The sequence below is a fragment of the Pagrus major genome, chromosome 19, assembly GCF_040436345.1.
Source record: "Pagrus major chromosome 19, Pma_NU_1.0".
Classification (NCBI taxonomy): domain Eukaryota; kingdom Metazoa; phylum Chordata; class Actinopteri; order Spariformes; family Sparidae; genus Pagrus; species Pagrus major.
The window spans coordinates 5,683,226-5,699,818 of record NC_133233.1 but is presented as its reverse complement, the minus strand read 5'-3'; the positions used below and the strand labels follow the sequence as shown (position 1 = coordinate 5,699,818).

The window sequence follows — 16,593 nt, the reverse complement described above, 5'->3', positions numbered from 1 at the left end:
ACAGACTTGAATTTAGCAGAGTGGCATTTATAATTGCTCATCCTTATGTGTTGTCACACCGAGTGATGGCCCTCTGCTGTTTACAAACCAAAGAACTAACTCATCACTAAATTTGGTCTGCAACAGTTTTGATGATAATAATTTGAGGAATATTGCAACTTTCAGTTATTGACATTTGTTTCTAACACATTCTCAAACACACATCTGTTGTCGCCTCCCTGCTTTGACAGCCCTCACCCCCTCTCAGAATCTTTTGCTCCTCCATCTCTCTTCCATTTTTCCACCACTCTTTAGTGCTGTTTGACCTATTCACAAGGGTCCAAATGTCACGGCAGAGGGAAAGGTCAGGTAAAGGTTTAGTGTCGAGCAAAGTCTGGATGGCTAACACAGTGCTGGCTGCCTAACACTTGAGACCTTGAACACATACACACACTGGGGCACACTGCTGTCACCTCCAGTTCACGTCAGTGCCACTCAGCTCTGAGCCAGCAGCCATGTTGTCCATGAGCATGTGACTGTGTGTTTGTGCGTGCAGTCATATGCTCATTTTCTTCATCTGTGAGCATGGATGATTGAAGATGTTACGGCTTCCCAGAGATGACACAGGGCCTTGTAGGACATCGGGTCAAAGGTCATTGGTTGTCAGAGGTTTACAGCATCCTGCCTTCAAAGAGTACTGCCTCATTTTTTATTGAGGTTCCAGCTTGTCTATAGTGACCACCAAACTGGAATTCCTTAAACCAATTAGGGCCTTTCCTTGGAATATTTATACTTAGAAACAGCTGCAAATGAAAGGGATAAGTGAGTTTTCTCATTTGTATGAGTAAGTAAATGAACGAGTCTCAGTTCAGCGTATTCTCTGAGAGGAACGACAGGTTAGCTGTGGGATTTCTGTATCGATTCATCTATATCCACATGCAGGGCAGAGCAGCGGGATCCTAATTGGAATGGATTTCTCCCTTGCATTGATTTGCTCAGGTGACAGTGGATGACATACGGTTGTGTGTTTGTGCGCATGCCATGAATACCATATGGTGCCGTAATGTTCTCACTTGCAACACCCTTTACTGTTTGTTGTCCGGTGAAAAGGTAAAAGGAGCAGCTGGATGTTACCAAATCTGTGTGTGCCCGCGTGTGTGTGTGTGTGTGTGTGTGTGTGTGCGCTCGCGCACGCATGCACCTTCTCCTCCCACTCCTTGGCTCTCTCGTTCAGAGGAGCTCTGAGATGAAACAAGGAGCACTGCAAACACTGATTTCATTTTCCACATGACCGCCTTCGCTCCAGACCCTAGCTCCCCCCACACACACACATACACACATGTACACCTTAGCCTTGAGAGCAAAGATGAGCAGTTAGCATGCATGCAGGAAGAAGCAATCGAGCACAGATAAAGCTTAAGTTCACTCAGGAGTAAAAAACAAATGGAATGATCTGATTTCCTCTTGGACTGGATGAGTCACAGAATGGTCCTTTATTGGACCTGTCTTACTCTCTCAGGGTCACTAATCCCACATACTGTGTACATGTGTTTGTATGTGTGTATATGTGAGAGAGAGGGAGGAGGTTGGAGAAAGATGGCCGCTGGACATGGCTTCTCACAGCCGGCTGGCCCCGACCCCCCGTGATCTGTCCTCTTATCTAGCCCAGATCCTGGCCTTTCATCTGGGCTAAAACCTGGGGGAGCTTGGCCTCTGCTGGGTTTTTATCCCTCCCTCCCACACGCACACTCACACATGCACACACACACTTCATTCCAGACCCCCTCCATCTCCGGGCTCTATCTTTGTGTCCCAGATGAGCATTGCTCTCACCTACAAGGGAGATAACAGAGCTCACACTCCTCTGCTCCCTGCTCTGCTCCCCTCAAAACACCTCAGATTTGATTTTTTTTTTTAAAACTCACCAAAAGAGAAAAAGAATCTACCTCCCATTCCGCTTTCTATTCTGTCAACAAACACCATCCACAGACTGTCATTTTCATATGTGAACGTTTTTTAAAAGCTTACCTTTTTCTTGTAAACAGGGGAGGTTGTCTTGTGTTTGGACCCTGGCCAAGGTCTGCAGACTGGACTGAGAGCAAAATGCTGGACTCTGCAGTTTGAACAGTAGTTGGCCAAAAGCGAGACAAAATGGAATCAGAGAATGCATCAGGGATGCTACCAAAACACAGCACTCTGCCTGTTTTGACATTTCACAGAGCAGTGCTTTCACCTCGCACTAAATTGCATTACGGGCGAACAATAAGCAGGTTGTTTTGGCTGGTTAGTCAATCGGCCTTGGCTGGACCACCTCTACATGTGACCCAGGTCCGGGCTCGAGAGTGTGAGTTGCGTGTGTAGCTTGTGCAGTCCACATCATACCATTTCATTCCATTCCAGGTGGATGCCTGGCCCGTCCCCACACTGCCCTCCTGCTCAACCCTGACCTGCTTCCAGCATAAACAGCAGATCCTCACCTCTCACCCCACTGGCTTTACCTGATAATCTGTCTCTGTGGATAACCCCCCACCCTTTTTTTCTTCTCTTTCCCCCTCACTCTCTCACATTCTCTCCAGAAACCAGGTTTTTGCATCAACTTAGCCGTGACCTCTGACCTCAGTCAGATTAGAGTGGTTGCTGTTTCAAATCCAGCAGCAGATTTGAGTAGCATCTGTGAGTCCCCTGTACATTTCTCCATTTGCGCAGCCGTGTGACGCCACCTTAGAATTGAGACAAAGCCAGTCAGATCTCACTAACAATTGGACACAGGTTTGCAAGTGAGGGCATTTTCAAGCCCTGAGACAATACCTTGGTTAATAGGCAAATTCAGCTGAGCCCTGTGGGCCAATATTAGGTGGGTTGCTGTGGTTTTTAAAAGTATTAAAGGAAAAGTTCAACCAAAAATGAAAAATTCAGTCATCATCTCCTCCGCTCCAGAAATGTTTTGTGGTCTACGAAACGTCACCTGACTTTCCATCAGCATAGGGGGAAGGAGATAACCATTTCTGGGTAAACGTATCCTTTAAGACCACTTAAGACCAAATATCCATTAGGACCTAAAGGATTTAAAGAACATTTTTATCTTCCAAAAAATAAAACTGCACAGATCAGTTTGTATAATTCATTTTTTTTATTTTTCATTCACTGGAAACATCTGATGGATCAAATTAAACGTTATGGCAGGCAACCCTGCCATAGATACCCTGCCTAGATCTTCATTAGAGGCATATTCAGATGATGGGACATGATTTCCTAGGCACACAACTGTGGCCCACAATTCACAGTGCTTTGGACCAAAATCCAAGCCATGAAGTCTTATGAACTCTCTATAGACCTCTGCCATCAAATTGTGTTGAAACATTTATCAACATTGGCATGGGTACCAAACATTTCACAACAAGCTTTGAATGTTCCTTAGAGGACATAAGTGTGAAACTACCAAAAAGTTCCAGAGAAGAGAGCGTAATCACAAAGGTGACCAAAAACAACTCTCATCTCTAGGACAGTGTTTCAGCAGTCCTGTACAACATGCATCGAGTTTTGCATTTAAAGGACTCTGACAGCAAGAGGAAAAGGATTCCCTCGTCGGATTAAAAAAAACTTTAATGACCAAAATACTTAGATCCACGAGATCTATAAAGCCTTCAATAACAAATCTTGTAGCATTTTTAAAACACTATATAAGTGGTCCAGGTTAAAGAAGAGAAGAGCGGTTGAAGAGACTAATGATGACAGGGCAAGTTGACTGTCACTGATACATCAACAAGTGAATAAAGCCTTCCTCCTCTCTTCTCATCCATTGTCCTCTACCCTCTCCCACATGGCTGAACCGCAGGCAGAGTTGTTAACATGCCGATTATGCTGATGGAAGCACACACTGAGAGGAGAATCCCAAAATGTAAAGCAAAGTGTGAAAGTAGAGGGCTCACATGCTGTAGAGAGGAAAAATAGAGAGAGAGGGTGGAAATGGGCAGCCTTCAGTGCATTTCACATCGTAAAATTGGTCGGCCTACATCTTTAAAAGAGACTGCTCCATTCTGTCTATTGAATAACTCGATGTGGCCTGAGGCTGTATCATCATCACAGACACTCACCTGTTGTATTAGTGTACTTCTGTAGTAGAGCTCAGAGAGTGTGTGTGTTAAACCAGTAGCTTCAGGGCCTCTAGACATCAGTGCAACGCTGTACTGCAAAAATACCACCTGTTCTCAGAGCAGTTATACATACAATTGGTCTTAGCAGCTTCTATTTACCGTTGTCCAACTCTCTCCCATACAAATTAGAAAATTTAGCCTGACAATGAAAACACCGTTTTGTTGTAAATGCACTGAATGTCATTGCCTTGGTTTTGAAAAGGTTTGAATGCTTCATTATAAGGCACTCTAGGCCTGTTTAGGCCTGTTTTGGACTGTCCTGTTGATGTACTAGTTTGAGGATTAGTCAGTATCTTCTCTCATTATTTTTAACCACATTAGTGGAGTGGCTGAAGGAATGGCAAGATCACTTGGTCCACCACTTTTGTCCAGATTAAAATACAGCAGCAACTATCGTATGGATTGCCATGAAATTGCCCTGATCCTGTGACTTTTCCTTCAGTGCCACCAACAGATCAAATATTTCACCTATCACCTATTCACATCTACAACATGTAAAGTCACAAAATCTGATATACACTCATGGTTCTTGGACACTATTTGACTATTGAAATTTGATTCAACTTTCTATCTAGCATCATCATCAGGTCAAAATTTTATTGACTGTCCAACACTTACATTTATGACTAAATACCTACAAAACTAATGACAATCAGCCTCACTGATACTTTATATTTAGTGCTATTTAGTGAATGTTAGCATGCTTACATGCCAAAGTAAGATGATGAATATGGCAATCATTACCTGCTAAAGATCAGCATGTCTACATTATCTTTTTTTGTGAGCACATTAGCACACTGACGATAGCATTTAACTTCAAGCACTGTTTTGCCAAAGGTTGCATTCAGACCGATTTCCCCAGTAAGTACAGCCTCACAGAGACTGTTCGGACCTGGTATGAATCCTGAGTGATCAGACCAAAAGTGGACAGTAAACATGTTTTAGTGCAACAAAATGGATTACTAAGAAAAGATGTCTTTGCAGATGTGAAAAATGATAATAAGTGTGTAGATTACTCAAATCATTTTCACGTGGGTACACAGGTTTATGCCCCCCCTCCTTGTAATTTGTGTGTAGTTGCATGTGCCTAAGGATACATTCATTAAAGAGTTTGTTACAATCAGTTACAGAGAAATAATTTTGATATTTTCTTTTAGTTCCTCTGGTTTCTCCCTGTCCCCAATTCCTCCTGCAATATGCACTGCAACTCAAGAACATTACATGTTTGAAACATCACACTGAACAAATTTGCATATGAATCAGCACAATTGTTGGGACAGGCTTTGTGTTTGGTAAGTGCTATCTTCTTCTGTTGAGTTTCTTTAAAGTTGAGTCTAAAAAAAATTCAAATGAAAAATTAAGATCAAACAAGGTATACAGTGACCATCCTGCTCTAGTTTTATTCCTACTTTTACAGGTGGAAGGAGACACACAAATATGGCAAAGCTGAATTTGTTCTTGTGTGGAGTTACTTGGTGTCAGGTGATGTCTGCTGAGTCATCTGTGACAAAAGGATTACAGGCCTACTGGCTGCTTCTCCAGCTGTTGATACACACCGCTTTTTTCTTCCTCATGTCCAGCTGTGAACTTTCACATGGTAGACTTAATCGCCAAGCGTTGCCTCCATCCTATTCTCCCACTTTCTATAGCCACATAAAATGCCCAGAGGAACACGCATCCCACGGTTTTATTTCACTCGGTGTTCAGCCAAAGTCACAGTCAAACTGGAGTCAACTATCCACACAGAGAAGGAATATCTCCAGTTTTATGGAGTCGTAATGCGGTAGGGGTACTGTATAAATAATCTCTCTGCGCAGAAACACTTCCAGCTGTTAAACAATATGCCCTTTTGCAGCTTTTCTTTTCTCCTTTCTTTTTGACTGTATAAAGCTTCTTGCCCAGATTGCTTTGAAAAATGAATACTGAGTGTTTTTTGTGAGAAACTGCTTTTGAATATTTGCCTTTTGTGACACCAGATTGTTGCACTTTAAGCTGATTAGTAATACAGAGTAGAGTTGGAACTCTGCCGGTATCAAACGCTGCTATTGAAAGTCAGGTCATAATGTGAAATTCAAACCTCTGAGTCTGTTTACAATTAGGCCCTTTGAAGCATTCCACTGTAATCTCTCCCTCCTTTTGATATAAAGATACAGTATTGATATAAATGAAGGGAATTTGCCTTTGTTTTTGAAGCCATACCTGTGGCTTTTGATTGATGGATGGAAACTCTATGGTAGATTTAGATAATATAGAGTTGTTTAAAACCTCACTCTGAGGTTATAGTTTCCCCCTAGACTTCAGCTGTATTTTGTATCAACACAGTCAGAATGCCGATCCACTGAGTGGAACAGCCTTATCCCTGCTGGATAACCATGAAACGTTGTTTGTGAACAAGGGATGATAAAGTAAATCCAGTGCTTTTTTCAAGGGCATCCTCATTGCCCTCGGCCAGTTTGCAGTGCTGGTCAGTGGAGGGGGAGATGAGAGAGGAGCCCCTCTTCATCTGGTAAAGATCCTGCCGTTGGGCAGCTTTCACGCTCCACCGGCTGATCCTTCCAGGAAGTAGGGGGGTATAAGGACCACCACCCCCTACACCCCCCGCAGAGCCCTAGCATCTACCATGGCTGCATGCTGATCCCAAATCAAAGGGGACAGTCTGTCCTTAGCCTGGGGGAGATGTAGTCTTCTGTGTGTGACCAGAGAGACATGGGTTATAGGACAGCTTGTCACACTTGTGCAGATGCCTGTATTTTTGACAGTGTATGTTTGCTTGGGTTGCACAGTAATGACACCATAAAAAATTGAGGCCATTGATACTGATCTTGGCATCTTTCAGAAAAGACCACTGGAAGTCGTGTGTCCATCTAAAATATTCCTATTAAGTATGTTATATCAAACAGATTTAAGCAATCATATACTCACTGTTGATATGGAAACTTGAGGTCAGAGGGTTAGGGCTAAATGGTAAGTTAAGTCTGGAAAGGTTCAGGTCTCAGTGCAATAACTCATAAAACTGTTTTCTCTTTCTCTTTCAGTTGGTAGCCACTGAGTCCAGCCCTTCAGATGAAGAGTCTTCAGTTCCGGAGCATCGCCCCTAAGGCCCCAGCCGTGGTGCCTTCCCCCTCCCCTGCGGTCCTGTCCTGCCAGCCTCCCTCTGCCCTCCCTGAGGCTTCCACTGCCTCCAGCCCCAAGTCCATTATTGTGCCCACCCAAAACTATGCATTGATGCAAATAGCTGGTCAGGATGGCACTTTCTCTCTGGTGGCACTGCCCCCTTCTGTCTCCTCTCAGACACCACAGCAACAACAGCCACAAACCCAGTCCATTCAAAAGAATCTCAAGCTGCCCATTCCCAGATACCAGCCAGTGAGAAGCAAGGGGATGACAGATAAGGTAAAATCTCCACCACTAGCTGCTAGGGTGAAAACAGCCTCCAAGATTGATGTGACAGCACAGACCAAGTCAGTGGTGAGTGGGGCATCAACAGGGTTGAAGAAAAAACAACACGAATCTAAGCACACAAAGAAAACCCTAGTGCCCAAAGAGGAGTCTTCAGAGCAGGTAATTCTGATTGACCCAGCCTCCTCTGACATCTCTGTTACTGCTTTACTCCCAGACAATGCTGTCCAGTACCCGGGTTCTCAGTTAGAGCGAGCACCAGACGGATCTGAACGACCTGCTAGCCTTATTCAGAACCTCCAGTACCCCCCTGCTGCTGGAAATAGCTCCTCAGGCAAACCCCCAGAGGAAAGTAAGACTACAGTAAGGCTGTGCCAATCTAAGCCCGCTGCAGCCCAGCCCCAGGGCAGTATCACTGTCCTGTCCCCAGCCATCTTCAGCAAAGCAGTCCAGATTATCCCATCCCCACCTAAGGGTAAACTGCCCATCCTGCCGTACTCTAAAATGAAGAGCACCCTCATCCCAGCTACCAAGCTTGGCCATTTGTCCCCAGAGAAGAAGGGTTTCTCTCGCCAAACAGGACTCACCAGCCCATTAGATCCTACATCCAAGACCCTTGAGACAGCTGAAGCCTTGGGTCACAACCAGGTGCCAAACTCCACTCTACAGTCCCAGGCCAAGACCACACTCATGCCTGGGTTGGGAACACTCCAGAAACCACCTGGCAAGAAGAGAGGGAGGAAGAGAAAGACAGTGGAAGACATCTTGGCATTTGAGGCCAAAAAGAAGAGGTCCTTGTCTTTCTTCCGTAGAAGGGTCCCAGAAAAACCACCATCTGTCGTTCCAGGCTCTAAACAAAAGGAAGTTGATATTTCAAAGAAGTACCGCAGCATCCGACCCAAACCCATGTTGGTCATGGAGACAGTTCCTCAACTGGTTAGTTTGCCTGCCATTACCCCAGATGGTCAAGAACAGGAGCTTGTACTTGGTCATCAGCTTCCTACCACTACCACATCCAAGGCCCTGGACTGTCCCCCTCAATCAGCCCCAGTAACCCTCCACCTGAGAGGTGCCTCCCATCCAAGAGTGTTCATAGGCAGCCGTCCACTCCACCGTTGCCCAACCTGCAGCCGCTGTTTCCAGTTCAAGCATCACCTCCAGAGCCATATGAACAGTCACACCAATAGTCGGCCCTACATCTGCCCAGTTTGCCGCAAAGCATATGCTCACTCTGGCAGCCTGAGCACCCACATGAAGCTTCACCACTCTGAGGTACGTCCACGTCGGTCCCTAGGCTGTGAGTTCTGCGAGAAGGCCTTTGGATATGTGGGGGTTTACTTCAGTCATCTGAGAGAGGTCCACAAAGTGGTGCTGACTGTGGAGCCGTCCATCACCCATCATGAGGATGATGTGTCTGTGGAGGGGTGAGAAATTTTAGTCATTATCAATTGTGCACCTTCTTCATTGTGGCCTTAACCCTGTAGCAGGTTTCATGCAAAGATGTCAACATATAGATTAAGTGGCTTAAGATATCAATTGCCTGACTAGACAACTTTTATAACATTTATAAAAATTTTAAAAAGTTAGAAATAAGCTTTAATATTTCTTTTCCTCACCAGGGCCAACTCCCCAGAGCCATCAGATGAGCAGGATCGTGAAGACCCAGTGGAGCTGCAGATTAAATGCGGCCGCTGCCAGGCCATCACACCTACCTTTGCCGACATGAAGATGCATTTGCTGTATGTGCATGGGGAGGAGGTCCAAGTCCGACCTCACGATGGCCAACACCAGCGAAGTGGCCGTGAGGCTGAGATGGAGCTTGTAAAACACGCTGCCCACTACTGGCGACAGCTCAACGAGAAGCGTAACCTAGTGAAGTGCGGCAGCTGTGATGAAGAGTTCTTCTCCTTCTCCAAGCTTAAGAGGCACATCATGTCCCATCACCGTGTAGGGGAAGGGGAGGACAGCGGGACCCTCTCGTCACCAGATGCTGGCAGTGGTCTTGGGGTTCTTGCAGCAGGTGCAGCCTTTAACTGTGTGCTTTGCAGCGAGGTCTTGGACACTAAAGAGGGAGTTATGGACCACTGGAGGAGTCGCCACCACTGTGAGCAGCCCAACCTGCTGTGGGATGCCCTGAGCTCATACTCTGGCCAGGAAGAGGGTGAGGTGGACGGGGATCTGGACACTCCTGCTCCAAGCCCACACTATCCAGCCTAGCCCTTAGATGGGCATGGAGCTCTTCACTGTGGCTCCACATCATACACACTCAGTCCTAACAATCAGCAGCGCAGGGATAGAGGGTTTCTCTTATGTCTTTTAACACTAGTTTCATCTTTCACCAGTTGAGGCATTTGACATGGTCCAAACAAAAAACAAAAAGAACAGAAAAAGAATATCAAGTTAATGGTGAAAATGGAAATGAAAAATCGTGTTAGAACTCATATGGGATATTCTCTCTAGGTCAGAGAATCCAATTTTATAGACAATATTATTTTTCATGTTGTTATTTTGATTGCACTGTTCTGTTTTTGGACTTCATTTTGTTTGGAGGTATGTATTTAATATCCTGTTGGATTATTTTTTTGTACTGCTTATTTAAATGTTATTAAAAGGGTCATTTATAACCTAGCTGACACAATAAAACTGTTAAAAGGTCATTTCACCCAAACACCTCTTGTGAATATCTAGCCATGCAGATTATTTGGTTTTATGTGCTCAGTTTTTGAGATATCTAAGCTGAGATTTCTGCCTTCCCCACAATAGAAAATTACATCTTAAAAATTCAAGTAGTACCCGTGTTACACTGAGGATCATCTAAAGGACAAGTTGCAAGAAAGCCGTGGTGATCCAAGGCTGCAGTCCAGGAAGACTCTTGTCAGCTTATAGGGCAACTTAGCTCCACAACTGAGCTACTTGCTAATGGCAGCTAGTCGCTACAGCCAAACATAGTAGCTAAAGAGTAAAGTGAGCAGCAGGTATCGTTTATGTTGCCCTCTATAGTATTGGAGCTACCTTCCAATTCTGAAGATTTTTTACAAATTACACCTTTTAAATATTTTGAGGACCCCAGAAAATGTCCTGTCACCTCCATTTTCTACGGGTGAAGGCAGAAATCTTGAAGATGACATCTGGTCTAAAACTATCAAATCTGCATAGCTAGATACCACTATGGGAAAGTGAAAAAATGTCTAGTTTTTTTTTTTTTTTTTTGAGGGGGGGGTATTGACCCTTCCAAATACTGAGAAATGTAAATCTCCTAAAAGGGCACACTGTCTACTATCACACTGGCTGTCAATTGATCCATTGGCCTTGGATTCTTACAGGTTAAAAGTAATCAGTATGTGTACACAATCCTGTGATTTGATATTGCTCCTGTAACGGAAAATCGATATTTTCAGTCATGACTTGAACTTTCACAGTCTGATAAGGGCAGCATTAGGGTCCTTTGCCAACCTGGACCCATGAAGGAACACTTTAACCAGCACCCAAGTGACATCCTTGTGGCCTTTTGAAAAAAAAAAAAATCAGTGTTCATGTGTAATGTGGCTTATTGTCAGTGTGGTCCTCTAGGCCAAGTTCTATCTCCTTGACTTGTTGATAAATGCCTATATGTGTATTCTGTGATATGCCAAGGGTCTTTTCACACTAGTGATTGTAAAAGTGAGTTTAGCATTTAAGCGTTTTAACCACTGACAGAATACCTTTTGTTGACTTAGTAAATACGCAAAGGAAACCATTGAATTGCCTACCTGTGGTTGCCAGCTCATGTACGCACCTGTGGAATTGTGTGCACCCAGACTCTATTATTAGAGTTAATGTAAACTGTTGTCAAGTCCAGAAAATATGCTATTTTATACTCTAGATTAATACAGAGGTCTTTTAGTATATTTATGCTTGTTGTTGGTCCTTGAAGAACCAGCACTGGGATATTTGTTATGTATGCTTCTTCTAATTTGGGGGATGCTTAATGTCTTGTTTATTGATTGAGAGGCCATTACTACATGGCAAGTAGCTCTGCTAACATTTGTCTGTGGTTATCTTTCACATGAAGAAAAAAAAAACATCACAGGGTCAAGTGAATGTACCTGAATGTTTTAAAAACCCTACCAAAAGTATATGTATGCTATATAGACTAATTCTATAGATAGAATATATAGATATATTGAGAAAAAATATATATTTACATAGAGTAACTAGTGAATCAGCTGCTTTGTTCTGTCATAGTGGAGGAGGGAAACGAGATGAATATATATCATTGCCAAAACTGGCAACACAAAAAAACAAAAGCCATGTCGAGCTGTCCTTATGTTTCTGACACAAAACGTAGGACTTTGAATGAAGGGCAAAGCACTGATGTTTACATATCGCACTTGCATATCGAGAGGTCAACTACGGTTAACAGTATTACTGTTCATTGAATGCCATGTTGGGGTGTTCATCAGTGAGCTGTCCTTTGTTTTCAAGCCCTCAACACAAACCAGGAAGTGACAGAATTATGGGTCAGACTCTTCTTTCCTCAGTTAGGTGACAAACATACATGACTGTCAGCACATGTCGGAAAGTGAAAAATCACACATTTGGTGATATAATGTGTTTGGCTCACTTAATATGTTGACTGTGTCCAAAAAAAAGACTGAAAGTGTTCGTGCTTGTTACTGTTTGTGTACCTGAAGAACCTGATGTTTATGACAATAAAGATATGCTTTGTTGAGGACTCTGTGACTGTTGTGCTTTCTTAAAACAGATATACTTCTTAGAAGTCTTTACTATATTTTTCCAGTTTATGGGTCAAGGACAGGTGGATAATTGAGATCAGATCTGTGATACATTTTCTAAATGGACTTTTTTGGTGTCATTAAGTTTTACCATGCTGCTCTGATTGTTGACATGGTTGTATTTAAACTTTGTTCCTGGTCTGGGTCATACCATAGTATGATCATAGTCCACCTGTATGTGGGCCTCAGAAATCGAAAAACACCTTAAAATGGAAATTAGGGAGAATAACCCTTACAATTACTTGTAATATTTTTTTAATTAATTGTTGAATTTTTGTTTTTATTACTTGTTTGGTCAATAAAATATCATAAAAAAGGGGGATATTGCCTGTCATTATTTTCCAAAACCCATTAACACGTCTTTAAATTGCCTAAAGACAAACAGTTTACAATGATGACCAGACTACAAGTTTGCCACCCTGTGAGTGGTGCTGTGTTCCAAACAAAGTGCGAATTTCCAACTTCTGACCTGCCAAAACTAAACGAAAATCTTGGCTGAGCATAACAAAATGGTGATTTTTTAAGAACAGTTTAAACCTCAGCAGATCAGCCTTGTTACATGTATAAACAAAATGGAGGAGGAAAAACAACACATGAGGTAACAAACACTATTATATATTTCATTTTATGGCACTTTTATACTTGGAAAGCTATCTCAGTAGCCTTATATTAATACTGTAGTCTATAAATACACCCTACCCCTCTCCATGGGTGCTGCCATTGTGTGACATCAGACAACTGCTCCTCTTGAAGGTGGGGTTGATGGATTTGCCTGGAGTTTACAAGTAGGAATTCTAACTTAAAGTGGCCTTCCATTGTACTTTTTTGAGTAGGGGTCAGAAATTTTTTGAGTTTGGAGTTGCTGGAACACAGCATTAGATGCACCAATGCTTTTGCTCGAAGCAAGTGAGGTTTATCATGATCACCATCTTAGCTGAAAGCGTTAGCATGTCAAAATCTGCTAATTAGCAGTTCACAGTAAGTACGGCTGAGGCTGATGTTGATGTAATTATTAAAGTGACTACGAGGAATTTTCAGTTTTTGTTGATTCTAGCGGCCCTTTTTGACAAAAGCAGTACGACACCAGCACCTGCTGTTGTAAAAATCTTTGATAACGTGTGCCGGCGGTGCATTTGTTTTGGAATCAAGTGACAGAGGCCAAAGGATACTAAAAGACAACACCCACCCCAGCCACAGTCTGTTCACCCTGCTGCCATCTGACAAAAGATGTAGAAGTATCCACTGCCATACCACCAGACTACAGAGCAGCTTCATTCCACAGACTGAGACTCCTGAACTCAGCCTCAACACTCCACCATAAATAAATTATGTTCATGACTTTATTATTCTTTCTTTATTAGTCTGTATAGTTTGAGGAGTAGTGTGTGCATGTAGCTTAGTGAATTGCAAACAAAAATGTCATCATACAACCCTGTATTGCATAATGACAACAATAATTAATCTTAAATCAGGGAAAGAAGCAAATCCTCACTTTTTAGAAGCTGGAACCAAAAAATATTGGCTTGATAAACAAACAACTGCTTTTAAACCTTTTCAGCTTGAGGGGAAAAACACACACAAAAAAAACATTCTAGCCATTCCCATTCACACTTAATACCCTGCAGATGTGAACTTTTCATCTCCTGAAGCACAAACGACAGAGGTCAGGGTCACTGTGTATTCATCAGATGAGATTCAGAGAATGGGATTAATTGATATTTCAGTCTGTACATGTGTGTCATATGTAAGGGTCAAGCAAAGTGGGTTAGCCAAAGGGCTTTTAAGAGCCTACATATGCTTTACCTCTGTGCTCCCCCCACCAAACAGACCCTCCATCTGTCTGCTTTAGCATAATCAAACCTACAGATATGTGTAGAAATGTTTCTACCTTTTGGTTTTCATGCAAATCATTGTCATTGTGTCTTTCACTAAAAAGACCACAAATGATCCACGTAACAAAAACTAGCTTGAAAATGTAACATGATAGTGGGAGACTTTTTGAATATTTGAAAGACTACGGAAGTTCAGAGAAAGGTAAGGTTTGTATGTTCTGAGAAGAGCATAAAACCAATAGCTGTATGTGTTGTGATGGCTTCATATTTAATGAATGGAGATGACATGAGTACTGAACTCCATTTTTTCCCCTGTGCTTGTCTTTTTCTGCTTTGCAAGATGCATTTAAAGTAAAAAAAAAAAAACGCTAAACTATTCTTTTCAAATTTACAGAAAACAGGAACAAACATTGGAACAAACATGTCAGAGAATGCATTTTCTATTTGTTTCTATGCTGTCAGAGCCAAATGCTCTCTCTGCTGCAGGCCCAGCCCTGGTAGTCATTGCCACACCAGTGTGGAATGCAGGTCATCAGCTCCAATTGATCTGGAGGCACATGACCCTGTTTCAAAGTTCAAAGGGCACCTCTACTGTGATTTCTGCTGCTACTCAAACAGGCAACAGCCCAAGAGAGAGAGAGAGCAACTCTGTGACACAAAACAACCTCCGCTAGGTTTACGTCAACTCCTCAACTCCTTGAAACTCCTTAGAAGGTTTCAAATGAGAGTGACTCAACTTCAGGTGGCTTTCAGCTCCAGTGGAACACAGATAAAGCTGCGACATCAGTACATATCGAGACCCAATCTACCGTCGCCATCGCACCACATTGCAGGCACAGATAAAAAGGAAAGCGCTATACGGTGATGCATATTTCCCTTTAATCAGAGCTAACGTGTACCACAGCCGTCACACTGCACTCCCACCTCACTGTGGCTCTCAGGGGGACAGGGGAGATCAAAGCCACCCCCCTGCTTGTACATGATCAGTGGGAAAGAAGGAGAACTGGGGGCTGCTCTCTTTCTTTCTCTTGTTCTTTCTTTCTTTGGGTCTCTGAGCTACACCCCCTTCAACACTGCCGTGGCCCTGGAAGTGTTGAGATTGAGGAAGAAAGGTGTGGGACAAACAGTTTTTAAAATCCATGTCAGAGAGAAATGCTGGACTTATTGATCTACTTATACCAGATGAAATGTACTTGCTTAATGTGTGTACCCATTTGACTGTTAAGTTTCAAGGTTCAGTTATTTTGCAGAGTGGTACTTAAACCCAGAGTGTTAACTTTTCCAATCAGTTTCTCGGGGGGAAATTGTGTTGAACGCTGAGCTGGAATCAAAAAACAGCACTTTGATGTAGCTGTTATTATTTTCAAGGTGTGTGAAGACTGTGTGGAGGGCAGTGGATATGGCATCCTCTGTGGATCTGTTGGTTCTGAAAGCAAACTGAATAGGGTCTAGGCTGGCTGGATATGCTGGAGAACCAGTTTCACAAAGCACTTGAACAGAATGGTGTCATTACAGGGTCATAGTCATTGAGACTAGACACAGCAGACTTTTTAGGTACAGGAACGATGATGGGGATGGTCTCCTGTGAGAGTGAGATGTTAAAAATGTCAGCAATGCCATTTACTAGCAGATTGGCACAAGTTTTTAGTACACAGCCAGGGATTTTATCAGGCCTAGCAGCTTTACTCGTATTCACTCTCAGCAGGATTTTATTTTTGAAAATGCTGTTTGACCCTGATGCACAGATCTGGAATAAAGAAACAAGACCACTAAACAACATGCACAGAGGCACAGAGTAACAAAACTAGCGTCACTGGAAGAATGCCGGGGGAGATTTATAGAATAGTAAAAATGTGACCCACACTGACCACAGATGCCCTCGAAAACAACTTAGGTGGGGTGAAACCTGAGTGCAACATGCAATCTTTGGGCTAATGGAAGCTCCCCTCCCACCTTCTCACTTCTCACTGTTGATGCTCTGTTGCCAGTCTGTCTTAATACACTAACATCTGTGAAGCTGCTGTCGGCACATGCAGTATGTTGGTGATACGTGTGCACATTCATCAAAGTGATTCTATGGTTTCATCAAAGATTTACACACCCTCCTGGATGTCAGGACTTAGATGTACAAATCGGTAATCCCACATGCATGAACTCTCACTCTATCTCTCTCTCTCGATCTGGAGATGTGATCCGCCCTTCCCTTCCCTGCTGCCTCTCGGTCTCAGGTTTCAAAGCGTCCCATCTCTCCTCACCCTGCCAGATTACTCATCTAATGAGCAGCAGGGCTGATCAGGTGAATAATTGATGACGGGCGGCTGGAGAAAGGCATCGATCCGAGCAGGACTGTGGCTCTAAATGGAGCAGGGAAGGAGACACCTCAGGAGGATAAGCAGGCACAGGTACATCACTGCAACACTCTGTGCTGTATGGGCTGATTGGGATTCAGTGCTT

The 16,593-nt window shown here is 43.2% G+C and overlaps 1 protein-coding gene across 3 annotated transcripts in view; it reads left to right on the top strand.

Annotated features, from left to right (window-relative positions):
- znf438 (zinc finger protein 438) overlaps positions 1-12,246 on the top strand; it is a 53,565-nt gene extending 41,319 nt beyond the window's left edge. For all 3 annotated transcript variants that reach the window (XM_073488810.1, XM_073488809.1, XM_073488811.1), the window contains exons 3-4: positions 7,169-8,956; positions 9,152-12,246. In XM_073488810.1, coding sequence (XP_073344911.1) covers positions 7,197-8,956; positions 9,152-9,749 — 2,358 coding nt within the window. In that variant the 5' untranslated portion in view covers positions 7,169-7,196 and the 3' untranslated portion in view covers positions 9,750-12,246. The remainder of the gene's footprint in view (positions 1-7,168; positions 8,957-9,151) is intronic.
- Positions 12,247-16,593: the final 4,347 nt, after the last annotated feature.